Source organism: Thamnophis sirtalis, unplaced genomic scaffold (genome assembly GCF_051295495.1).
Source record: "Thamnophis sirtalis isolate CommonGarterSnake01/CBP01778 unplaced genomic scaffold, rThaSir2_p1.2 scaffold_2, whole genome shotgun sequence".
NCBI classification, from domain to species: domain Eukaryota; kingdom Metazoa; phylum Chordata; class Lepidosauria; order Squamata; family Natricidae; genus Thamnophis; species Thamnophis sirtalis.
This window is the reverse complement of record NW_028261382.1, coordinates 135226915-135254442: the sequence shown is the minus strand read 5'-3', so window position 1 is coordinate 135254442 and position 27528 is coordinate 135226915. Positions and strand designations below refer to the sequence as shown.

Sequence of the window (27528 nt, the reverse complement as noted above, 5' to 3'; positions counted from 1 at the left end):
TGGTAAAGAGTTTGGCAGTTTCATTGTTGGTTTGCTATGACTTATTAAATTGTGACTTTTTTTGAAAAATGTTTGGATTGTTAATTCCTTTGAAACTATTTTTAACAGATCAAATTTCCGAGGCTTCATTCAGTGATATATAATTGTGGTAGTGATTTCTAATGTTATTAATACAAAATTTAACAAATTAAAAGTTAAAAATGGCAACTATCAAAAGTATTATGGAAATTGCTTCTTCCTGGCGGTGTTCACAAGTGATCTAATTAATATATATTGTATCAATGGAAATGGAAGTTTCAACTTAATTAGCTCTGATGTAATTTACCTAATTTCCTGTTTGATTTCAGTTTTCAGCTAAGTCATGATCATAATTTCTTTTTTGTTTTGTTGTATATGTTATTCACATTGAAAATATATAATGAAGCATTATATAATCAGTTAAATTATCTTTCCTAGTCCAGATGTAAGATCATTTCTTCAGATGGACAATCCAAAGCACCAATATGATCCATCTGAAGATGAGGATGAAAGAAACAGTCAAAAGGTAACTAATTTTTGGCACTCTTGTGTTTAAATTACAGAAGTTACTTTATTTCCGCAACCCTATTGGCCTTTTCCAATGTCTTTCTTAATGTATACTTCACTAGAATATAAAGCATTGCCTACCTCTTTTCTCAAATATAGTAGCCTCACAATGTTGTTATTTCACATTATTCAAGGTTTGGAGATCTTTAATCTGTATTCCTAAACTATTTTTAATATATACACAATCACTCTTCCTCTATTCCAGTGAAGATGCCAATCTTTATGTCAGTAAGCATAGGTTTTGGAATATTTGCACTTTCATCAGTGAAATTACATGAACATCTACAATACTTTGTAATAAAAGAAACTATGTAAGAACAGCCACTACTCCTATAGTATTTCTGGCAATTAAACAGCATTAACTAATACTAATCACTACCATCAACTAGTTGACATAAAGTTCATGTCAACACTACTGCCTACTTCATGCTGCATTGCTCAAGCAAGCTGCGTTGAGTGTTGACTTAGCCATGGTCAGAGACTTCTGCAGTCTAATGATCATTAAAACTTTGCATTCAACCTGTAAGATACAACATGTCTCTAGGAAACGAGCCCAAATCCATCTCAGCTTTAATCCACATCTGATTTTGAACATAATTAAAGTGTCTTGCCACATTTGATCTTTTTCATGTTTATATATCATTCACAGATTTATACTGTTGTCCTATTAGAAGATTTAATATGTCAGACATGTTCTGTGGTTACCCTGCTAACAATCAGATAATTGTAATCTGATGAGTTGGTAGAGGAATGTTAATTTTCTTTGGTAGTGTGATTTTGTCATGTCATAAATGGAGTTTTTACTTGTAGACAATACTGATTCTACTTATAATATGTGTTCTGTAAATTAGTTGCTGTAGTTTTACATTAGTAAGTATACTTGCATAAGCAGTTTGTTCTCAACATTTATTTGTTATTCATTTGAGGTGAACAATAGTTTATTAAATAATAAATATAATACACCATATTGACATAACATATTCATCCATTATTCAAATAAATTCATTTATTCCAACAGTAGAATGTTATAATTGCACAAAACATAGAAAAAATCTTTTCATACTCACCAAATGCAATTGTCATTTTACAAATTGAAGTTGTTCATAGTAACTTAGGCATGTTAGGTAACAGCTATATTTTTCAAGTTTACCCCTAACTCTAATATGTCACCTGGTCTCTACCACATCTGTTCACCAAGCAGAAGAGTTTCTGTTTTCCTTCTGGAAAACCCAAAATTTTAATAAAGCCCATCTTCTCTCTGTATAGAACTGTTTCCACTGGCATTTTAGTTCAGCAGGTTTTATGGTGTTCAGGGACTGGATTAGGGAGTAGGGTGAAAAGTGTATAGACAGTCAGCCTCTGACCCAAGCATTTGTTCTATCATTCTATGGTAAGATTGACAGCCTATGGGTCATATTCATCCTTGCCATTTTTTCCCCACCTCAAAAGTCCTGGAGAAGTCTACTGATAAAATTTGATAGCAAAATGGCAAAAATTAATCTGTAAAATAAATTTCTTAAATATCTAGCAAAATTAATTCTATCAGTTGTACCTTTAAAATCTTTTTAAAAGTCTGGAAAGTTTGATCCCAACAAAAGCTGTAGATATAGTAAGAACATGTCTAAAAGGATACACAGAGTTCAGTGCAGTCCCTTCCAAATATTTTCAGAGTTTAGTTTTTAATCACTAAGTTTCCTTTTTCAATCTCAAAACTGTTTATGAAAACAAGGTGGATTTTCTTTTGAACAGCACACAGAAATATGTGGGGAACGTAGACTTTGCTCCTAAACATAGAAAACTGCCTAAGAAACACTTTTTTTAAAAAAGCAATTTATACTCACTGGTGTTAGGAATGTCTCTGTAGTGATAGGGATTACAGTAATTAACCTTTGTCCTTTTAAGCATAAAGTTACAAGAAAGACTTCTTTCCCAAAAATACTTAATTTGAGTATACTACAATGCAATCTGAAATATTATGATTAGGCTTTTTTCTAACAAATGAATTATCTATAAACTTGATTTGAGTTTAATTTATATTTTTTATTTTTAAACAGCTAAATTCTACCTCACAGAACATCAACTTGGGGCCATCTGGAAATCCTCAGTAGGTTTTAGTTAAATATAAATTAGCCTTTGCAGTTACTTTTTTAAAGGGGGTCTGGGAGTAAAGAGCACCCTTCATGTAATATCAATTAGGAGCAAGCTTAGGAAGAAATAGTTGTAATTTGGAACTAAGAGAATATTGTCTTGCAAGTTATTAAGTACAAATAAAAAAGGGAAAAGGATGAATTTGTAGAAAGTCAATAAAAGAAACAGTTATGTGGAAGATAATGAGAATGCACATGCATAACATAGGAAATACTATGTAGAATAATTTGTGCTCTAGAAGACTGAAATACCGCAGATATGTGATTCTTAAATTTGAACTGTGATGGAGAGCACAGTGAACACTGAAAGAATAGTTATTAGGAGGAGGGGAAGAAATCTGGGAAGATAGGAAGAAAATGTGGTATGACTACCATTCAGCTACTAAATAGCTACCTTTTATCATTTTGATTACCTGTTTTTCTTTATCCTGAAACCACTCCAGTGCTAAACCAACAGACTTTGACTTTCTGAAAGTTATTGGGAAGGGCAGCTTTGGCAAGGTAGGTTCCTATTATTGTTATATACTCTTTGCTAATACCACTTCATTTTTTTTATTCTATTGGTGGGATATATCTTTTTGTTGATGATATGAAAAGAAAACCTATAACTGCATGCCTTAGATACCAAAGACTCCAGTTTCAATTCCTGGAATCTCAAGGGTGATTTTTAAAAATTAGAAGTAATCTAACATCACTGCATTATCTCTATAAAGTTGCTACTTGTAAGAACTGGGGAAAATTTTACTTGAATTCTTCAACAGGGTGGAACAGACTTTCTATGAAAATTCTTCTTTAGGTTCTTCTTGCAAAACGAAAATGGGATGGAAAGTTCTATGCTGTTAAAGTGCTGCAGAAGAAAATTGTCCTAAACAGGAAAGAGGTAAAAGGGAAGAGATTTTGTTTTTCCTTCCAATTACAAAATTATTCCTACTTACTTATTGACCCTTCATTTCCTCATAGCAAAAACATATCATGGCTGAACGCAACGTGCTCTTGAAAAATGTGAAACATCCATTCTTAGTTGGACTGCATTATTCATTCCAAACCACAGAGAAGCTGTACTTTGTTCTGGATTTTGTTAATGGAGGAGAGGTAGGAATACTTTTCAGTCTATATAGTAGTCAAATGTCATCAGTTTTGGCTTGCAGTTTAAGAGAAATTGCAGTAACTAATTGTAGTGGCTCAACATAAATTGATTCCCACATTGCAAATATATATTCATTTGCTGCTATGCTGCTTTATTGCATTATTTATGTTTATATGTAATATTTAGTGTAAAAATTATTATATTCATGATTTATATTAACCAAAAGTTAGTGAAACATGGGTAGCATTCACAAATAATGTGAAGCCAAAATCTTCAAAATCATGGTTGCTGATTGTGGTTATGTATAAACTAGACCAGTGTAGTAGTTTATTTAGCAATTGCAGCTGTAGCTTGCCAAGGCTACAGATGTGAAAAAGTAAGGAAATGATTAAAGGAAGGATGTGAATAATTATGCACAATGCTTTTTCACTGTTTTGATAGCTGTTGATAGACAACTGCAGAATATGTTAATCTTATTACTAAGAATAACACTGTTTTCTCTTAACTTGCTCCATGCATATTTACAGCTCTTCTTTCACTTACAAAAAGAACGCACCTTTCCTGAACACAGAGCCAAATTTTATGCTGCTGAAATAGCCAGTGCACTGGGCTATTTGCACTCCTTAAAAATTGTATACAGGTAATGACTCAGACTAAAAGGGAAAATGAAATAAATGCAGTCATTTTCTATTAATATATATTTAGTTTTTCATTTTATAATTTGTTGGTTTATTTCTTATTAATAGTTACACAAAGGCATGATTCTTGCTAGACATTTTACTTACAGTGAATTTCCTTCTTTCTCATTTATGCCCAGGGATCTGAAGCCAGAAAATATTCTTCTAGATTCATTGGTAGGCTGTAAATATTTCTTTCTATTATCCAATAAATTTTAAATAATACAATCGCTAAAATTCTTCATTGTTTGACAGTAGATTTTCAATTTTCAATGCAGGGGCATGTTGTCTTAACAGATTTTGGACTCTGTAAAGAAGGAATTGCTACTTCAGATACAACTGCAACATTTTGTGGAACTCCAGAGGTGAGTTAATTTACTTGTGCACTCTCTCTCTGCTCTCTTTCTCAAAATACAGTACATTTGGAACTTTCATTGGTAGAACTAACAAATAGTATCTTAGATATATATAACATATTAATAAAATAGATGTAACAACTATTAGCGAAGTCTTGATGACCAAGGGGATGCTAGATTAGCTCCCTAAGAAAGTTATGGAAGATAGTAACCAAATTAGCTAATAGTTGCACAGAATGTATTGTAGCAGTATTATCTAATTATCAATATCATAAGAAAGTTCCCAACATAATTTCCCCTTAGATTTGTATGGCACTCCATCATGCCTTGATTCAAATAAGTGGATCATTTCACCCAAGCTTTGGGCTACAAGTGGGTAGCAGGCTCATTGCAAGCTTTAGAAATTTTGGTTTTACATTTATTTACTTATTTAAAATATTTGTATGACTGCCCATCTGAAAAAACAACTCTGAGAGACTAACAGCAGTAATAAAACTTCAAACCATAACATAATAAAAGCAAAATAAGCTTCAAGACATCTATTGTGTTTTATGATTACATACATACATATATGAAATCGATGTTGATCTCTGTTAAATAGTTGAGAGTGGAAAGCCATAGATATGCTTAGCATCATTCATACCAAAAGAATTTGTACCTCTTAGTGATTGGTTGGAGCTATTTTTCCCTTACAGTACCTGGCTCCAGAGGTAATCCGAAAGCAACCCTATGATAACACTGTAGACTGGTGGTGTCTTGGAGCTGTTTTGTATGAAATGCTGTATGGTCTGGTAGGTAATTCATTTTTTCAAACTGCATACCTGAATCACTTATTCTGATCTAGTAGAATTAAGTTCAAAATGAACTTAACTTTAATTATACAATACAATACAATAGCAGAGTTAGAAGGGACCTTGGAGGTCTTCTAGTCCAACCCTGTGCCTAGGCAGGAAACCCTATACCATTTCAGACAAATGGCTATCCAACATCTTCTTAAAGACTTCCAGTGTTGGGGCATTCACAATTTCTGGAGGCAAGCTGTTCCACTGATTAATTGTTCTAACTGTCAGGAAATTTCTCCTCAGTTCTAAGTTGCTTCTCTCCTTGATTAGTTTCCATCCATTGCTTCTTGTTCTACCCTCAGTTGCCTTGGAAAATAGTTTGACTCCCTCTTCTTTGTGGCAACCCCTAAGATATTGGAACACTGCTATCATGTCTCCCCTAGTCCTTCTTTCTATTAAACTAGACATACCCAGTTCTTCATATGTTTAATCTCCAGTCCCCTAATCATCTTTGTTGCTCTTCTCTGCACTCTTTTTAGAGTCTCCACATCTTTTCTACATCGTGGTAGAAAAGGCTGAATGCAGTATTCCAAGTGTGGCCTTATCAAGGCATTATAAAGTGGTATTAACACTTCACGTGATCTTGATTCTATCCCTCTGTTTATGCAGCCTAGAACTGTGTTGGCTTTTTTGGCAGCTGCTGCACACTGCTGGCTCATATTTAAATGGTTGTCCACTAGGATTCCAAGATCCCTCTCACAGTTGCTACAATTGAGCAAGGTACCATCTATACTGTACCTTTGCATTTCATTTTTCTTGCCTAAATGTAGAACCTTACTCTTTTCACCATTGAATTTCATTTTATTAGATAGTGCCCAATGTTCAAGTTTGTCAAGATCCTTCTGTATCTTAAGCCTGTCTTCTGGAGTGTTGGCTATTCCTGCCAGCTTGGTGTCATCTGCAAATTTGATGAGTTCCCTATTTATTCCCTCATCCAAATCATTGATGAAGACGTTGAAGAGTACTGGGCCCAAAACAGAGCCTTGGGGTACTCCACTGCATACTTCCCTCCATGAAGATGCAGTTCCATTGAGGACTACACATTGAGTGCGGTTCGACAGCCAGTTACGAATCCATCTGGTGGTGATGCTGTCTAACCAACATTCTTCTACTTTATCTAGTAGTAGGTTATAGTCTACCTTATCAAATGCCTTACTGAAGTCCAAGTAAACTATATCAACGGCATTCCTCTGGTTCACTAATTTTGTCACATTATCAAAGAATGCAATAAGATTAGTCTGGCATGATCTGTTTTTGACAAACTTGTTGGCTTTTGGCTATTACTTTGTTTGCTTCCAGTTGTTTGCTAATTCGTTGCTTGATTATCTTTTCCAGAATCTTTCCTGGTATTGAGGTCAGGCTGATAGGTCTGTAGTTTCCTGGATCTGTTTTTTCCCCTTTTTTGAAGATGGGAACCACATCAGCTCTTTTCCAGTCCTCTGGTAGTTCCCCGGTACTCCAGGATTTCTGAAAGATATAGTTCAGTGGTTCTGAGATCTCGTCTGCCAGTTCCTTCAGAACCCTGGGGTGTAATCCATTTGGTCCTGGTGATTTGAACTCGTCTAGGGTAGACAGGTGCTCACTTACATTTTCTTCCCTATTTCAACTTGTGTTCCTAATCTGATTTTTCAATCTGAGCCTTCTCGGTGGTAGCCCCGACCCAATGGAACGATCTCCCCGTGGAGATTCGTACCCTCACCACCCTCCAGACCTTCCGCACAGCCCTTAGAATCTGGCTATCCCGTCAGGCCTGGGGCTAAAGATTGTAACCCGCCCGAATGGTATGAATGTTGCGTTTTAATCATGTATTGTCTTATATGTAAAAGTTTGTCTTTCCCCCCCCCCCTTGGATTGTGAGCCACCCTGAGTCCCCCCAGGGAAAAGGGCGGCATACAAATAAACAATTACAATTACAATTTTTGTGGTGCTGTTTTTGATAGGTTGGACTGTTTTATCCCTTTATGTAAAGACAGATGCAAAACATGAGTTAAATAGTTCTGCTTTCTCCCTGTTGCTTGTCACCTTCTTGCCACTTTCTCCCAGCAATGGATCAATTGTTTCCTTAACCTTTTTCTTGTTTTTAACATGTTGGAAGAAGCTTTTTTTTGTTATTTTTTACTTTTGTGGCAAGCCTTTCTTCATTGTGAGCCTTAGCTTTCCTCACTTCATCTTTACATGCACGGGCTATTTGCTGATATTCTGCCTTGGTTATGTCCTCCCCTTTCCACTTTTTATACTTACCTTTTTTATCTTTCAATTTTCTCAGAGAGTTCTTTATGAAGCCATGCTGGTTTCTTTTGGGAGCTGTTATTTTTCTTCTTCATTGGTATTGTTCTAGACTGGGCTTTTGTAATCTCATTTTTCAAAAATTCCCAAGCTTCTTGAGTTGTTTTTCCCTTGAGGATTCTCATGCATGGAATTTTTCCCAAGCTCTCTCTAATTTTATTGAAATTAGCTCTCTTAAAGTCCAAGACTCTAGTTTCACTTTGTTCTACTACTTGTGTTTGCATAATATTGAATTCCAATTAACTTTTAATTTTTGAAATAAAAATATTAAAAACATAGTAACAATGCATATATGTGAATAGGCTACTTTATTCCCAGCCAAGTCTTGTGCTTTAGTCATTTGCTTCTGATGTTCTCTCAATTTCCTGGCTGTAGTGGAACAGATTATGTCACCAAGCATGAAAGAATAAACAACTGAAATAGCAATGATAGAATTTGCTCCTAAAGTGAATGGAATCATTTAGAAAAAGCTGAGAGTATCTAGGACATTTCTAACATCTTTTCACTTATCCTTTCATTCATCATTGATAATAGAATAGCAGAGATCCTTTTTGGTTTCTGCAGTAATGATATTAAAATGTACATTTTTTGGTCTTTAGGGAAAAGAATTCGAAAGTTTTTTCCTATCACCAGACTTTGCTTCCTGTCTCAGTTATAAAATATTTTTCTTATATCAAAAAGCATATACAATAATTTTGAGTGAGAATATTATTCATCTTTTCACAATCTATTTTTGTTGAAATATATTGGACAAAAAATGCAACAGGATTTTGATCTGAGATAATGTGCCAGAAAAATGACAGCTATTGCCAATTAGAACGAAGTTATTTTCTTCCTATGGTCCAGAGAATCAATATTTCTTACCAGTCCTTGGTGGTTTTTCTATTTCAGATCACTCTGAATGGGGTTGCTTTCTTTAAAACCCAATTACCCGAGAATATATTTCACTGTGGTAAATCTTATACAGTGGACCTATTTTTACACCATAATATCCATCAACAATATTTAGTTTCATAAATTTTTAGATTATGTTATCTTCAAGGTCTGGTATCAAATTTGAAACTATAATAGCTTCTAAATCAGTTAAATAAATTAAGTATTTAATTTAAATGATCCCTTGTTTATTTAATCCTAGGTATTAAGACGCTCTTGTGGCAGTTTAGAAACTGTTCTGTTGCATGAGTACCAAGCAAATTATAAAATGATGGTTCAAGTCCTAAAACAAATTATCTTTCATATCTTTATGATATGCACTTATTTAACAGTATGTTGCTCTTCTCAATGGTTTTCTTTGAACTTTAAGGGTGAACATTCTAAAGCATGGGTGATTGTTGCAATATCTCTCTCTCCTTACATTTCTTGAACAAGTATACTTAGCTTTGTTCTGTTATTTTTCCCTACAATCTGTCTAGCCGCCCTTTTACTGCCGTGATGTTGCTGAGATGTATGAAAACATTCTTCATAAACCTCTCCATTTAAGGCCAGGTGTCAGTCTTACAGCTTGGTCTATTCTGGAAGAACTCTTGGAGAAGGAAAGACAGAACAGACTAGGATCTAAAGAAGACTTTGTATGTAAAATACCTGATTTTAAATCAAGTAGTAAAGAAAAAACATTTTTAAAAATTGATTTGTTACTATGTGAAATGCAAATATTTGTTCCTTTTTATAAATATTATAGGTGATCTGAAAAATTTAAATAATCAAATTTGGGTACTGCATTTCATTCCAGCATACAGAATATATTTATTTATTAAATGTATTTGCCATCCATCTCACTACAATGTGACTCTGAAGATTAACCCAATTTTTATTGCTTTGGATGGGATTTAAGCATAATTAATTTTCTTTGAATCAAGAGTTAAACAACATGAGGTGTTGCCAGATAAAAATGTTTATGTGGGTTTTTAACAATTAAACAATTTATAGAATGTTGCCCATCTTCATTATAATTGTGTTTCCTATAGATACAGAGCTTTTATGGTACTGAATTTCATATAGTGTACATACTCAGTACTTCCTTTATGCACACAGTCTGATCCTCTCACTTAAAGATAAATTAACCATTGTTTAACATCCTGGGAACCATGACCAACCAGGAAGGGCATGGAACTGGTGGAAGCACTGACATTCTTCAGAATACTGCCCGTTTAAAATTCACAAACTTAGACTCCTGCCTTCTTCAAGCCAAGCAGTATCTCTCCCTTTCTCAAGAAGTAACTATAACCTCCCCATACTCATAGTGCAATGGAAGCCATGGGCTCCTGATAACCATACAAACAACACCTATGATATGCAAACTGAAGTTACCTGACAATAAAAACCTAGGCAACCTCCCCACCAGACCATCAGACATGAGATCCAAGAGCTTTGGGCATTCTCTGGTGGGCAGCAGTGGGGTTAGCAGCAGCTCTAGCTTTGTCCTTCTGTCCTGATATTCATGCACATATAATCATTCACCTCTATTTACTGGTGGTGGAGTACTTCTGATTACTATAAGGGTCTAATAATAACTCATCACTACACTCTCTTCCCTTGAAGTTTGTTTTATCAGAAACCTGACATTTAGCTTTATGTTTCATTTTTTAAAACACTTAAGTATATACTTGTTTAAACAGTCAGCGACTCTAAAAAAATATCTGGGCCATTTAATTTTTCTTCTGATTCTGCTTGCAAATTGCTTTTTTTTCTTCTTTTCTAAATTTATCTGTTATAAGAATAAACTATTTATAAAATTGAAATTATACAGTGAACAGAAAGTTACATGAGAAAGTATTAAAGCAAGTTATTGTAAGACAATTATGTCCATCATATCCTTCCTTTTTGTACTCTGGCATTGTTGATAATGAATAGCACATCAGGACAAATTAACATTTACAGAATATTAGAAGCACAGTTTATTTTAAGGATACATGATTCTGTCCCTATAACTTCAAAAATTAACACTGATGTGTTAATACACTGTTACCCAAATGTTTAATATCATACATAGGAAATTCAGCACAAGATCCATAATTTTTTGGAACCTGATTTTAATCAGAACAGGAATATTTGTTAACTTTTTGTGGATAACTCCAGTTTTCTGACACATTTAAGACAAATTATATATCTTATATTAACCTCCATTTTGTATTTCAGGTTGAAATTCAAAGGCATCCGTTCTTTGAATCTGTCAGTTGGAATGACCTCTTACAAAAAAAGATTCCGCCACCATTTAATCCTAATGTGGTAGGTCCAATTCCTATTCCTTATTCATTAAGTCATAGCTAGGATGAAGGAAAAAAAAATCAGGAAAGGAAGGGATGAGTAAAAACTGATATTATTTTGCATAATCTCAAGGAATTATTCCTTGATTGTTGCATAATCTCTAGAAACAAACAAGTGTCTATCTACGGCAGTATGTTGTGCATATTGGACTGTATCCAGATACAGCCATTTATTGATAGAATCAGAATGAATGAATTCCTTTCTCCACTGCCTTCAGAGGAAATAACTGGAAATCTCATTGTACAAGTGGAGGGTTCACTGCTTAACAAGATAGACTATAGCCGGGATGGCGAGCCTATGGCATGCATGCCACAGGGGACACACTGGCCAGCTGAGTTTTTTACAGCCATTTTTCACCCTCCCCAGGTTCCAGAGGCCTGGGAAGGGTGAAAACAGTCTCCCTGCCCCAGAGGCACTATGGAGGCTTCAGGAGCTTCCAGCTTCCGGAGCGCACAAAACCGCCTCTACGGGCAAACCGAAAGTTTAGGAATGGACTTCCAGTTTGCTCATAGGGCCAGCTTAAGCCCTTCGGAGCCTTCAGGGACCTTCCAGAGGCTTCACTGAAGACTCCAGAGGACGGAAAATGACCCAACAGGCAAACCGGAAGTCACTTCAGCTCCTGAAGCCTCCAGAGGGCCTCCGGGTGGGGGGGGAGGCTGTTTTTGCCCTCCCCAGGCTCCTATAAAGCCTCTGGAGCCTGGGGAGGGCAAAAAAAGCATGCAAAAAATGGGGGGGATCGCCTGCCATACGTGCATGCACGCTGGGGGTGTCGCATATTGCATTATGGATACAGCACACCCACGCACGACCCCCCTGTGCTCCCCCCGCTTATGGCACGCGAGCCAAAGGTTTGCAATCGCTGGACTATAGTATCTGTATATGCTAAACTATTTTGTTGAATTTTTTTTAAAAATCATTTTAAATTGATAATATATGGAAATATAGGCCTCTTCCTTGCAATATTTTACATAAGCTTTATTTTCTAGTTTGGTCCAGATGACATCAGGAATTTTGATGCAACATTTACGGAAGAGATGGTACCCTGCTCCATTTGCATTTCTTCTGATTATAATATTGTAAATGCTAGTGTACTGGAAGCAGATGATGCATTCATTGGATTTTCTTATGCACCACCTTCTGAAGACTTATTTCATTAAGCTGAAGATTGGAACATTGGAAACTATCTCTAGAGTGATGAAATTATATGATTATAAACAGTTTCTGAAATATATGCTACAAGTGCCTAATTTGATCTGCTGAAGAATGAACTTTTTCTGCTGTATTATGAGGATAATGGGCATTTTGCATTCCATTTTTAGACTGTTAAATATGCTGCACAAAAATATTTTTAAAAATGCATTTAAGTAAAAGTTCCTAACCTTGAAACTTTTTAAACAAAGATAATAGCTGTTTTTCATTCAGTTTACATTAACCTATCTATATCAACTATCTTTATGATCAGCATGCCCATTTAATGGGCTTTGTAATATATTGGATTTCTATGCTTGAAATACAGCTATGCAATTATTTTGGTAAACTTCTGTTTAAAAAATAAGCTTAACTACCATTGCTTACTGGCAATAATTATACTAGTTTACTAACTAGAAGATATAATGTATACAATATCACTTGGTTTAATGTAAACTTGTGCCACTGTAAATCATGATGGGCATATAAATGAAGTCATTTATCACTTCACTTAAGTATTTGATTCATTCCAGTTACCAAATACAGGAATGTATTTTCTAAGTTTAATAATGGTGGAGCAAATCATCATTTAGTATTTGTTGACAACACATCTCACAATGACCATTTCTCCTCTTCTTGTAGAAGAAGCTAAGGGTCTTTCTTAATGCAGCACTGCAGGCTACTGCTAGATCAGCAGGTCAGCGGTTCAAATCTCACCGGCTCAGGGTTGACTCAGCCTTCCATCCTTCTGAGGTGGGTAAAATGAGGACCCAGATTGTTGGGGGCAATATGCTGACTCTCTGTAAACCGCTTAGAGAGGCCTGAAAGGCCTATGAAGCGGTATATAAGTCTACTGCTATTGCTATTGCTATTTCTCCCCAAGAAATAAAAATGTAAGCATCACTGTACAGCCATTTGTAGAAGTGAATCTCCTTCCATGTTGAAAGCTAATATATTACAATTTGATTATATTAAAATATTATTTCCTTGTTATCTGTATTTTAATTTCAGTTTCTTTTTATTTGTCAAACACTTGTACAATTTGCTCCCAAATAATGTGCTAACTTGTTCATTTTTGGACATGCATGCACATTTATCCCAGTATAATTAGTGATTTGAGGATGAGGGAATTAGCTTCAAAACAGTGTCTGTGAAATTTGAATAGTGAATACTTTTTTCTTAGCTTTAACAGCCTCTGGTTGAATATAAATCAAATCTTTGCTTTACAAATATAAATAAGTTTTTCTTTGGTTTAGTTGTTCCATTCAAAGTAAAAAGACAAAGGTATTTGAGACAATCAATATAAATTGTAATATTATTACTGCTTATTTTTCACACTAATAAATGGAATTAATATTGACTAAGAAAATGCAAATAATCATATCTTAAAAATACAAATTAAATATATATTTAAGATAATAAAAAGGATGTGTTATTTCAGGAAATCTGATTTGAATAATGCTAAAAAAAGGTAACCTGTGAAGATGTTTAACAAGATGTATATACTCTCTATTATTACACTGATTAATAATTTGACTGTAGCAAACAAAATACGACCACAATTGAACTCAAAATTTCTGCTGTTAAGTGAGAAATGTGTTAAGTGAGTTTTGCCTCATTTTATGACCTTTCTTGCCAGTTATTAAGTGAGTCACTGCAGTCATTAAGTTATTAACACAGTTGTTAAGTGAATCTGGCTTTCCCCTTGACTTTGCTTGTCAGAAGGTTACAAAAGGTGATCATATGACCCTGAGACACTATGACCGTCATAAATATGAGTCAATTTGCCAAGTGTCTGAATTTTAATCATGTATCCACGGGCATACCGCAACAGTTGTAAGTGTGAAAAACAGTCATAAGTCACTTTTTTCAGTGCTGCTGTAACTTTGATTGGTCATTAAATTAACTGTTATAAGTTGAAGACTACCTGTGATGTATGGGATATGCAAACATAATCAAAATATCCAACCCAAAGCCCAATTTTATCTTCACCATAGTATTCTTAATTTTAATCCTAACTTAAGAGTCTAGTAAGATCATTTTAATCAGTTATGTTCCTCATACAAGATCCAGTTTTCTCACACAAACCACGTATCCAATGAAGTAGCTAGTCAGGTTCATGAAACTTTGGAGAATATAGATTATGTGGATCAATTCCAAATGTATTACTGGGCTGTTTTGGTAATTGCCTTGATCATCCAACTTGTACCATGTGAGTATAACTTTGTTGATCTTCCTGAATCATTACAATCTATGTAGCCATTTAGTAAAGTTGTGAGTTGGGTGCCATCAGTATGCTCACACCATCAATAATAGTATTCTGCTGAAAGGACATCTGTATTAGAGTTGGAGTATGATGCAGTATTCTTCAGTGATCCTATTCCATATTCCAGAATTGGCGTGAGAATGTGACTTCAGCAAACTTCTACCAAGTTATGGTGTCCCAAATGTATCAATTATGCCAATCTTGTTTAATTTCTATACTAATCTATTGAGTGATCTATTTAATTACCTATTAATCAGGGGCTTTGGGATTAGAGACTGCCTGTATGCTAAGGATGCCTAGCACTCCCCCCTACTTTGTAATTCACTACTTTTCTAAAATCTTGTATTAAAGGGGGGGGGTATATTGAACACATGATAATGCTTCAGAAACAATAGTTGTGAATAGATAAAAGGCCAGTTGAACTACCGTAACAAACTGGTAATTGTTAAACATTTTACTATGAGTGGGCTGTGTACTATAAGGAGTATTTGCTTTTTTCTCTAGGTTTGCTTATGTGGCATTAATGCAACAGTAGCTAATCAACGTCAATGAATGTCTCATGAATAAACTCAGTGTTTCTCAGCCTCAGCAACTTTAAGCTGTGTGGACTTCAACTCCCAGAATTCCCCAGCCGGTAAGCTGAAGTCCACACATCTAAGGTTGAGAAACCCTGAATTAAGTGATCTGAGGTAAATCTTATGGCTGAATTTGTCAAAGCTGAAAATCTTGTCGAGCAGAAGGTTGCTGTACAGCACTGTGAGACTGGCAATGGGATTACCAAGCACAGCAAGTTGGAAATCTGGTGTTGGGCTTTGATCCTCTTGAGGGAGAGAGGAAGATCTGCTGCTACCGAATGAAAGATGAATGAAGCCAGTGGCAGAGATACATGAAGGAGAAGAGGGAAGCGGAAAGAAGGCCCGAAGAGGAGAAACTGGCATAAACCTTTAAGAGAAGATACGGAAAGTTTATTAATTAAAGAGTTACAGTTTGAACAACATTGTCCCATAATCCATGGTCCAAGAGAGATGAGGGGAATGGGGGTGGGGTGGGGTGAGAGAGACAGAGTCATGCTATTCTCTAAAACACTTGAGGGTAGGACAAGAAGCAATGGGTGAAAAAGGGGGAAAAAATTAAGGTTGAAGAAAGAGTACAGCATTGAGAAAGCATCTACATTGTGATAATTAAAATTGCTAAAAATTGCTGAGCCCTTATTAATTCTAACATCTGAATAACTAATTGAAATTGGCGTTTGGGATAGAAAATGTATGTACTAAGGATGACAGACATGTTGTGAATTTATTCTCCTGTTCTGAAGCTTAATGTGGAAATAATACGTTTGTTCAAGCATCTGTAAATGATATTTCTGGGGAATAGGGGAAGTGTTGACCAAGTGTTTTGGATCCATTATTGGTTTATTATTTAAGAAAATGTCAACCAAGTATCTGAACTCAAAACCATTATCTAAGCTAAAGGACATTTTAAAGACAGATCATTAGATACAGTATGTATAAATATAATGCAATGCTTCATATTTGAAAGAGGAAGTGCTTTATAATCAGTTTTCATGAGAACATTGAATTCAAAACATACTCCATTTGAAATTAAAAACTTCCTAAGTAATGAAGGTGGTTTCATCACCATTATTATTTAGCTGTATTGAAAATATTATAGATGACATTTAGCTTTTCAGTACTCCAATTTTCTTGTGTTTTATTCTAATACAGTTTGCTAATTTCCTTTTTATTGTTCCTTTAACTATCCCACAATTATATATATTTTTATTCTTCAGAGCAACATACACTTGTAATCTTAAGGATTGGGTAGAAAAACAAGATTGGTGTAAATGAAGTTGGATCTACTGAAAATGAAAGAAGCTGCTTTAATTTACCTTGACAAGAGTGGTGGTCTTCAGAAATTTGTTAATGACTGCAAATTATATTGTAATGGTATTTACCTAAAATTATTATTAAGCAATCAGAATTATTCGTCTGAAAACAATAAATAGGAAATTTTACATTTATTCATTTCTGGCCTTGCAGAATCTAGCCAAGCTTGTGCTGTTTTCCGGTTTCTTATATTGGTAAACCCATCTGATATTACTGAGTTGGATGCTACTCTTGGAAATTATATTTTGCATCAACCTGTGAAGGGTACCCAGATTTTTCAATCAGTAAGGAATATTTTACATTTTGATCAAATATTCTATGAGTATTCTGAACCATAATTTTCTCATAAATTGAACTGAGTTTTGAATTACAGGTATGTTTTACTGCAGCTAAAACATTGTCATTAATTCAACAAATAGAGACTGAAGCTCAGGTGAGTTTTCACCATTATTTCAATCCTATTTTTTCTAAAATAGTGGCAATAATTTGTAATTTAATTACATCATGCTAGCATATGACAAAGATTTGTTATTGTTTTAATTACCTAGCTTTTTACTCTCATATTTATTTTTTCCTCTCTGGTGTAATGTTTTTTCTGAAATATAATTCTTAAGGCAAAATGCATTTATTGTAAATTTATTTATGGTAACATTAGAAAAAATAGAAAAAAATAGAGAATATATCCATATGCCTACAAACTTTCATTCACACTGACAGTTCTTGTTGTGTAATAACTTTTAACATTAATAGCAAAAGTAGCTTTCTATGTGTCATCATCATCAGTCACAGACATGTTCCCAGTCTATGATCAGTACTGAAACACTGTATGTAACTGGATATTTTGCCTGCAGTTTATTTGTTTATATCTCAGAAATAAAATTACCAAAAAAAGATGTGGAACTAAACTGATCTAAACTGATTTAAAACTGAAAGTTTTAAAGTTTATACAAATAACCTACATTTTAAAGAACCTTTATTTATATAATGTACCTGTCAACTAAAATAGTTAACTAGATGATATACTGTGGTGGATGACATGGGATTCATCTTGTATTACTGAAAAAAATTGTACTTGCATTAAAAAAGATTGGCATATAAAAATATACAGGATAGTTTGATTTTTAAGCTTGTGGGTGAACTGTATATTCAGTTAACCTTTGGAAGTAGAATGGTTTGATCAATTAATATTTTAAAACACACAGTTTTTCCTATTTGCAAATGACTTGTTAAATGTTTCTTGTGGATGTTATCTTTTTGTGTCTATGGATCTGATTAATTTTGGAGGAAGCAGACTTTATACTGTATAGTCTCATCTGCTCAGAATTCATGTCACTCTGCTGGACTTCTTGGGCATATCTAATTGACCATAGCCAGGAGTAATGCAGTGATTTTATTATTTTTCCCCATTTTGATGTTAATTTGGCCACATCCATGTTTTAATTAATTAGCCTTGGCAAGCCATACAACCTAAGCGTGTCACTTCATTCAAAAGCATTACTTACTGCTGCTTCCTTCCTGGAACTTATTTATATAATAATATTATTATAAAAAATTTAATAATGACAATATTTATATGTCTGTCCTATTTGTAATCAGCCCAATCATTTTTAATTCTCTTTTAGATGAATATAGTCCTGAAACTAACACATTTACCTTCCTTGCCGTGTTACGTTCTCAGTCTTTGCAAATTTCCATTTGATTATACTACTCAGAGGTTTTATGTGGCAGAGGGAATAGTGATTGCAATGAGTATCATAACGAAGTATACACAGGGAGCAAAATTTGTTTGTTCTGAAGAGAAATGTCAGTTTTCTGAAGGTATGCTAGTAAGCTTGAACTCAAATTCTTTCATTTTGAAGCCCAACTTTAAAGTCTATAACTTTGTTTTGGATACTACAGTACATTTGATTTCCCATGTGGATTCAGATGTTAGTCAAGATTATTTTCCTACAGAATATAATAGAAAGCAAGAGGAAGCAGAAAATAATTATTTTCTTCAATATTCATCCAAACACGATTCCCCTTATGTAGAACAGATTCCAAATAAGTTGAACTGTTACAAATTTTAACGTTCAGAATGATTTCTTATATCAAACAATCAGAACCAAGATGTTTTAAAAAACTAAATGCAATTTTGGAAAAATGTTTAAGTATGACATCAAAACATGCTTGTATTTCTACTGCATTGATCCACAGTGTAGAGTTCAATGAATAATTGTGTAGTTACAACTCTCCTCTGAAACAAACTTATTTTTGAAAGTTGAAAAAATGCTTTCTAATTTTGATTGGATTAAAGTTGGAGGAGTGCCTGTTGTCCAATTTACGCTGTCCTAATTTCTCATGGGGATCTATCACCTTTATGCTTATATAAAACAGGTATAGGTATATACACCTTTATAAATAATTTCTGAATGACTGGGAAGGGAGTGACAAGGAATGGGATAGTGTTGGCAATGAAAGTAATTGGGTATCTCAATTTGCATTTATTGTATATGCATTTATCCATATAGCAATAGCGATAGCATTTAGACTTATATACCACTTTACAGAGCTTTACAACCCTCTCTAAATGGTTTAGAGTCAGCATATTGCCCCCAACAATTTGGGTCCTCATTTTACCCACTTTGGAAGGATGGAAGGCTGAGTCAACCTTGAGCCTGGTGAGATTTGAACTGCCAAATTGCAGGCAGCTGGCAAACAGCAGAAGTAGCCTGCAATACTGTACTCTAACCACTGCTCCACCGTGTCTCAGTAAAGCTTTGGGCAAAGTAGGCAATAGCATTCAGGTGTTGTTGAACTACACTTCCCAGGATACTTCACTTTGGCCATGCTTTCTAGAGATGCTGGTAGTTATAGTTCAGCAATGCCCAGAATGTCACAGATTGATTCCTCTACCAATTTATTGAGCATATCATTTAGTATATGACTCACAATATAATTCATTATACTGGGTCAGGTGTATTCATAATTATCAGCAGTGAATTCCACATATAAAGTTAAAAAATGATAAAGTGCTTCCTGTTTCTATGAATTAACTTTGGTGGACATAAAATACAGATTGTGGCCAACCGAGGCAAGCATATAAAGATACTATAATAGGGAACTATCTGGCTAGGGTTATAAGGGATGTAAAAGGGATGTCACGTCAGTATGATATGGAAATATCTTGTTAAAGTGCATAGATTTTGAGCAGTTTTCTGCTAAAAAAACAATGAAAAATATTATCTGCTTCTGAATTTTTAGAAAACTGAATTCACTCTTGTATGATTCTAGGGTTTCAGTATATAAGAGTACATACTGCTGGAGCCACAGAATCTGCAACACTAAGAAATGATTTTGTATGCAACTTATGTATGTCACCTCTGAAAGAAGACAAGAAATATCGAGTACTTGGTGGTAAAAACTAAATAGTTCTGTTATTAATTCAATATGATACAATTTAAAGGGATCCATACCACTGGTAAATAAGTGGGGTGGCTACTGGACAACATAGAGAAATAGGAGAATACACAGATGTGAACTAGGTTTAGAAAAGTACATGAATGGCAAAGTGTGTGTACATCAGTAAAATAGATACAAGTGGATTTAAAAAAAATAAATCGATTAAACTTTTTTTGGGACCAATTCAACAAATAGATTTATCTGAAACAAAAATTGTGTATTTGCATGTTTTATATATATATATATATATTTCTTTTTAAGATAAACAAATGGTTGAAATGATTGATGCTAAAGCAGTTAGTGTGTTTCAGGGATTTTCTGGAAGTAAAACACATTCAAGATTTCAATCATTTACGGTGTTTCTAAGAGGTAAGACTTTGTTGGCTTTAAGCGTTTGTACTGTTTTTCACGGCAAAGCCTTCCCAAAATAGCCAGTAGAAGATACATATATACATAATGGGGACATTATATTTTCAAATATTTTACAAGCATATAAACACCCAAAGATTATCCTCTTTTTTTCTATCCATCTGTGTTATGCTCCTAAGACTTTCCGAACTCCTACTCTTCCCACCCAGTCAACTCCTTCCTTGGATAAACTGACACATCCCTATGAAATTCTACTGTTATGATGGAAAGACTTCAGCATCTCGGCATCATTCCCTTTTAGAAAAGACTTTTAGACTATCTTTACTGTTCACATTTGCTTAATAGGGTACAATTCACAAGTCAGAAATCTGAATTTAAATCCAGGAACTTCTTTTCAACATTTGGTTTCAGTATTTTCAACAATGTTATTTGCTAAATTCCTGGGAAAGATACTTCTCCCATCAATTATAATTACATACTTTAAAATTGTTATATGAATGAAAAGTGAGGCATAATTACATATTTTACTTTTGAAAATATTCAACAAGGATTTGATTAGAAGGGGGAAAGACATTCTACTTTTTAGTGTATTTGTCTTGGAAATAAAATATAAATGTTATGATGTGATTATTTTAAATTTATTTTTTGTATAAGACATTAATGAAGAAGTAATAAAAATAAAATCCAAGATTTCAATTAAATAAAGACAGCTGCTTTAATTCCTGCAGCAGTATCCTCTCCACCCTAGCTTGTATAAGCCCTCAAGTTTGAGTGGTAAATATTGAGGTATGAATCTCAATTACCCTGACTTAGAGTACTTTCTCATGGCTGTTATTGTGTATTGTTTCTGCTGTTGAATTGGCAGAAAAGTTAACGTTAATTGTACTGCCCTTCAAATGAATTTTATTGTGCTTTAGCAATGTATGCTAAAGCACAGTATGGTGTTCTGGTTGCAGAGTTCCTGCAGAAAAATCTCAGGACAGTAACTGATGTACTCTTGTGCTTTCTTTCTGATCCTGGTCACCAATTACTTTTTGTAACATGTAACAGAGCAGGGCTAGGAGACTAACAACATATAGACATTATGTTGGGGTGCAAGAGCAAATGTATAATTAGCTTCTGTAGAATACACCTGTACAGCAGATTTTTCTGGGAATGGGACTATCTGCTGGCAGACCAACACTGAATTTGTCAGTTGGAAAGGTATGAGGGTTGCATTAGTATTATAGAACAATGGAAGAAATCAGCTATGGAGATCAATTGTCCTAGGGCAAACATTAAAATCCAGTTGATAGGACTATTATATACAAGTTATAGGAATTCTGCAGCACAAGCCAAACTGAATGTAGAAGTCTATGCTTGGTGAGAAGCCAGGAGATTGACAGTCCTTTAAAAAAAAGTAGATGTTACCAGTATTACAATAATCATTAGCATTCCAAGGTATCAATATTCCTATTCAAAACAAATAAAAAGAATTATGAAAGCCACATGTCTAGTGTCGCATTACTCAAGCCAAAATGCAATATAGGTCAGTACCTAATGGCTAGATGGAAGGATGTGTGTTCAAGAAATGATCAAAAAGATCTCATTAGATTCCTGGCCTGAATTCATCATTGCCACCCTCATTAAGACACTATGGATTTTGTAATATTTGTATTATTATTCCTGAAATATATCTATCAGTATTCAACTAAGGGGGAACAATGTATGTGTATGTTGCTTTTTTGCACACTTTTTGTCTCAATTGCTGCTTTGATAGTTGTTTTCCTTTTTTCCTGTTGAATTCATATTTTAACTTTGGAAATAATATAAAAAATATTTTAAAAAGTGGTTCTTAAGATATCTACATTGTTGAAGGGATATGAATATGAGTCATAGAATTATTCTGCCCAATAGAAAATCCTCACCTGCCTATTTGTATTTTTCCCAGATGAATTATCCAATGAAATGAAAATGGGAAATCAATATAAAGTTATAGGAATTCCTATCTGTATGCAAAGCTGCTTACAAGCCACAATTTGTCTTGAAGCTAACAGTGTATATTCTTCTAATTCTACAGGTAGGACAAGAGGCTAGTGAAAATAGACAATAAATATATATTTGTTCCAATAGGCAACTGAAATGCATCTCTTTTTTTTCATCCCAATTTTCTTCTTCAGCAGTTCTCAAATGTGATCTAGGGACTTCTGAAGGTCCCTGGATCCCTTTCAGGGAGACAAATATATAAATATTTTAAAATTTCTCTTTTAATTTCTAATACAGTAAATGCTGATACATATAACCCACCTATTTGGGGTTTATAAACATTTTTAAGACTGGTACTAAAACTAAAATATTTAAGAATCACTGCTTTATTTAATATATTTGCTGTGAAAAAAATGTCTTTTAATTTTCAGCACATTCATTCTCTATAAGAGAGACAGGGAGAGTAATCCCTGGTGAGCTCAGGAGCCAAAAGTTCCTGAGAAAGAATAACAATGTGGAGAAAGCATGCAAAGCATGGCTGCTAGAATTCTTTTCATCTCTTTAGTAATAACTCTCTTCTGGGTCAGCTAAAAGTGACATTGATTTCATGGTACCTAATCCTTCCATCCTGGATCATGTAGGCAGCAGGAGGGAGGGGCTATGGAATGAGAACAGATGGCAACATTCTGAGACATTGCTCAACTGCCCTTCCAGTAGAGATGCCCTGGGATTTTTTACTCAGCAAACCCAGAGCGGAATGGGATAACTTGCCACAGCCAACTTGCTACAGCCAATTCACCGCGTTGCCAACTCGACGAGGGAGAACTCACCACCATGGAACAATTTAACAATTCAATTATTTAAAATAAATAAAAAAATATTTTAAATTTTGTCATTCACATTTCATTTTTTCTTCCACCTTTTACGTACTTTCTTTAATGATTCTATTGCACCATGTCTTTGATATTAGTGTAACTCTTGTCCCATGGTGAGTTGTGGTGAGTTGGCCATGGCAAATTGTAATAGACCACCCCCCCTTGAGTCTGATCTATTTTTAAGCTTGGGTTTTTCTTCTGTCAGGTTTTTCCCTAAACAAAATTTGACTCTATCCTGTTCAGTTTGCTTGTTGCAAAATTAATTTTAATTGGATTGGAAAGAATAAATAATGACTATATAACAATATTGATCTCTTCTTGTTTGTACTGGAAGAGATATTAACATGCATTTTAATTTCAGAATCATGTATCCCTATTCCTAATCTTCAAAAACAAAGAGACAATTATATCTAAATCTTTTTCTGCTCTAATTTTGTTAGCCTAGCTAATTAATATTCATTTTGTCTTCCCTGAAATTGAAATCTTGTAGGTCCACTCCTCTTTTCTTACTAGAATTCAAGAATTTTATTTCCCTTTTGAACTAAATTTTGGAACCTGGTATTCCTTTAGTGCCATTTCTTTTATATTGTTTCCTGATGTACATACAATGAATTGAACCCAGAGTTGTGTTCTACTTGTAGTAGTAGTTTCACTTATCTTACCTTTACCAACAATCAAATTTCATTCTTGGAGACTTTAAAGTATTTATCTTGCTTTTGTTTTATATCAGGGCCTTCTTGTATCAGTGAAAAATTTAAGTACCTGCTTTCTTTGACTTCAAATTCATGCTGGAAATTTACAGCACTTCTGGCTGATAGCTTTGCTTCAAAAATTCTACCATCTGGCATTTATAATATTCTGAAATTGTCCATAATGTTGAGCTTAGTACAGACTATTGATGGAGATGACAGAACAGCAGACTACTTAGATCTTTTGGTAATAACAAATGATTCTCTTATACTGGAGAGGTAATTATTCTTTTTCTTATGGAGATGTTATTATTAGCTTTCCCCAGTAGGAAAATTCTCTCTCTCTCACACACGCACATTTAATTTAGCAACCTGTTTTATTGTATCAATAATTGATGTTGTAATCTTAAATATGCATATAACCTCCTTTTCTGCATATATATTCAACTGAAATTCAATGCCATGTTGAATTATATATTTACATTTATTTATCTAAAATACTGCAATTTCATTAGTGAATTATCTATTTTCCCTAATCATCTAGAATTATGAATTATAGTATATGTCTTGTGCCTCGAGGCATTCGGCATTTTCCATCTGGTGAAGTTTTTCCAACTGTATCAAAAGATAAACATGGGACCGGAAGTGCTATTATTCAGGCCGGTAGTGCTTTAATGGCTAAAAATGGAATATGCTTCATTGGAGAGCTGACTTCATATAAGAAAGAGAAACTTGAACAATTACAAGCAGGTACAGCAATGAGCAAGTATTTGTAAGACCAAAGGTACTTTAAATATTTCTGCTAGATTGCCTTACAGCTTTGAAATCTCAGAGAAATTCTTTTAATCACTACATATTTCTATACCAGTCAATTTTAAGACCGTGCAATCAATATTTTTCTATTACAAAGTTGTATGTAAAATTTCTTAGGAATATAATGCTGTACGTTCATTCCACTAAATTCTGGTTGACAGTTGCAAGAATGCACATAAGTCTTCATAGAGCTAAGATTGCCTCCTTGCAGCACTCCTAAAAATAGGGCAATCTGATTTATACCAATTTTTCAATCTGAAATACTAGGACAGTGATGGCTAACCTTTTTGTTGTTGCGTGCTGAAAGCATGCATGCACCCACACCCACAATTCAATGCATGTGACCCCTAGTGCACCCTCCCGTGCATGCGCCCCACCCCCACATTTTGGGCCTGCAAGGCCTCCTGCACCAACCTGGAAGCCAAAATGAGGCATGAGGGTACTGCGCGAGCCCCCCAAATACAATGTAAGCGCTCTGTACATGCAAATCTCCTGCATGCACCCCACCCCCCACAAAGACGACAGAGACTGAAAGACCAGCTGGCCGTCGGGAGGCACATGCGCAATGTAGCTGGGCTGGGTCGCCAGCAGCTCTGCATGCCACCTGTGGCACACGTGCTATAAATTCACCATCACGGTACTAGGATGTATGTGTATTCTGGAAGCAATACTAGCAATGCCCCATATAAAACATGCAAAACATCTCATGATTTGGTGGTTTTTGTGAGATTTCAGACTTGAGACCATGTCTGGGTTTTCATGTTGGATTATGATAGCACTTAAAATTGCTACTGCATGTCTGGCTGACAAGATCTCCAGTGTATGAGGCAGAGTTCTTTCACATTATTTTTATTTTAAAATCAACAATTGACCTTGAGATTTCTTGCATGAAGGGTACATGCATATTGTTATTTTTGTATTGTGCTATATTCTAATTTGAGATTATTGCAAAATGAAATACATTGGTGTAAGAGAGAAATGTCCATTGCCTGATTCATAAATATACATATAAAACTACACTACAATAGTTCAAAAGGGAGCCTAAACTAACCATGTTTTCTCTAGATTCTGGCAGTTCCAGCAGTCCTGGGCTAAAATGATTTTCATTTGTAGAGATTGCTATTTTCACTACCAAAATAATCCCCTAAATATCTGTTGAATTATCTGAAACAGAATGGGAAATACCCGCTTTCTTTAATAGAAGCCCTCCATTCAATTCTGGTTTAATACATAGAATGATTTTTTCTATTCATCAAGAGACATGGATCCAATCCATGTAAACCTTTTGGGTGATACTTTTGAGAGACGAGCATTATAGAAATAACAATTCTAAAATTGGGAAATATGCAATTAATATCATATGATAAAGTAAGTTATATAAATCATCAAATTTTAAGTAGCATTTTTCTTGTTGCTGTTTTGATTAGTACTAGAGAGCAGGACAATTACTAAATTCATTCCAGGAAAGAAATATGGAGAAACCACTGATCAGCAAGTTATTTTTCCAATTCAAACAAGTTTCTGGTCATTTATTGATGTGGATTCATCTTCAAAAAAGCATATACAACTGGATAATACTGTAATTGGCCAGTTGGTGAGTCTATACTTAAAACAGTAATTGTACAATATTGATTAGGAACAGTAATACCTTTTAGAAAGGCACTATAGATAAAATGCCAAGTTAGCATGCATTTTCTTAAAGGTGTTAATTTTCCCGGTGAAGAAACATATTTTCATTATTCTATAACGCTGATATCACCCAAATACCATAAACAAATTAAATAAAAATCATGGTATAACAGCATAAATAATATTCAAGAAATTACTGCCATAGCAAATATAAGAGCATCAAGTAATATTCTGAATGTTCCTTTCTGAAAAACATTGAATCTTGCATTTTTAGAATCTTTATTTTTAAATATTTTTAAAATGTTAACATTTTATTCTAAATTATTTTTAAAATTAGGACTTAAGCTCGATTTCAGCTACTCTTATAGATGCATTTGGACTTTTGATATACTGCAATGAAGCATCATGTTGTCAGTCTCCATTTCCTGTTACAAATTTCATTTTTAAAAAATCTATTAATTCAGAAGAGATTTATTCTATCACCCAACAGTTCCAAACCCAAGATTATGAGGAAGTAAGTAGTTATTAGAAATTGTTAGAAAAAAGAAACAATCTTTTAATTAAAATATTTTATTAAAACATTAATTTTTAATTATTAAATATACATTAACTATATTAATGTTTTTTCATAAAAATAATTTATACTGTCATTTCAGTTTTTTGCTTTTTCAAAGAATTTGCATGTAGAATTATGTCCAGAATCAGAAAGATTAATTCATGGCTACTATCTAGCAAGTCGAAGAGTCAGAACACAGCTCATGAATGGACCTAATCTCTCAGCAATTTCACTAAAAATCTTGTAAGTTGTAAATTGACACCCTCTAATTAAATATTGCCCATTTTGGCTTTAAGTTGGACTAATAGATGAAATGGAGAGATGCACTAATTAGAAACTCTTGATCTCATTCAAACATGTATCCATAAATGTGATTCAGACTGCATAAAAATCTTTATGCTTTCTCTATCCAGATATTAGTCCAAACATCAAAGCACTGTTGCTTAGAACATACTGTTTTTTTCGGAGTATAAGACGCACCAAGGTTTTGAAAATGCCTTTTTTTTAAAAAAAAAAAAGTAGGTAAATAGAGGGATAGAGAGGGAGAGAAAGAAATACATGGGGTGGGTAGGGAGAGAGAGAGAGAGAGTAGTTAGATAAAAGGATA

The 27528-nt window shown here is 34.2% G+C and overlaps 2 protein-coding genes across 6 annotated transcripts in view; both read left to right on the top strand.

Moving 5' to 3' along the window:
* The window catches only part of SGK3 (serum/glucocorticoid regulated kinase family member 3), a 34774-nt gene extending 21686 nt beyond the window's left edge, over window positions 1-13088 (top strand). For all 5 annotated transcript variants that reach the window (XM_087706990.1, XM_087706988.1, XM_087706992.1 and 2 more), the window contains 12 exons: window positions 457-544; window positions 2640-2689; window positions 3176-3233; window positions 3529-3612; window positions 3693-3824; window positions 4347-4459; window positions 4637-4673; window positions 4775-4861; window positions 5548-5643; window positions 9393-9548; window positions 11116-11205; window positions 12231-13088. In XM_087706990.1, coding sequence (XP_087563116.1) covers window positions 457-544; window positions 2640-2689; window positions 3176-3233; window positions 3529-3612; window positions 3693-3824; window positions 4347-4459; window positions 4637-4673; window positions 4775-4861; window positions 5548-5643; window positions 9393-9548; window positions 11116-11205; window positions 12231-12401 — 1162 coding nt within the window. In that variant the 3' untranslated portion in view covers window positions 12402-13088. The remainder of the gene's footprint in view (window positions 1-456; window positions 545-2639; window positions 2690-3175; window positions 3234-3528; window positions 3613-3692; window positions 3825-4346; window positions 4460-4636; window positions 4674-4774; window positions 4862-5547; window positions 5644-9392; window positions 9549-11115; window positions 11206-12230) is intronic.
* Window positions 13089-15231: 2143 nt separating this feature from the next.
* MCMDC2 (minichromosome maintenance domain containing 2) lies at window positions 15232-27223 on the top strand. Its single transcript, XM_087706985.1, has 13 exons — window positions 15232-15387; window positions 16488-16644; window positions 16738-16868; window positions 16958-17017; window positions 18207-18402; window positions 19858-19980; window positions 20287-20394; window positions 22325-22453; window positions 23965-24202; window positions 24468-24673; window positions 26164-26330; window positions 26703-26879; window positions 27022-27223. Exons 2-13 carry the CDS (start codon window positions 16542-16544, stop codon window positions 27166-27168), a joined length of 1785 nt encoding a protein of 594 aa, XP_087563111.1. The 5' UTR covers window positions 15232-15387; window positions 16488-16541; the 3' UTR covers window positions 27169-27223.
* The last annotated feature ends 305 nt before the right edge of the window (window positions 27224-27528 follow it).

Excerpts from the sequence above, each read along its gene's own strand:
- MCMDC2 (XM_087706985.1), top strand. The coding sequence starts at position 16,542 with ATGAAGTTGGATCTACTGAAAATGAAAGAAGCTGCTTTAATTTACCTT. Across the intron at positions 17,018-18,206 it reads AAATAGAGACTGAAGCTCAG|ATGAATATAGTCCTGAAACT; the intron begins GTGAGTTTTCAC and ends ATTCTCTTTTAG. Across the intron at positions 19,981-20,286 it reads GAAATATCGAGTACTTGGTG|ATAAACAAATGGTTGAAATG; the intron begins GTAAAAACTAAA and ends TTTCTTTTTAAG.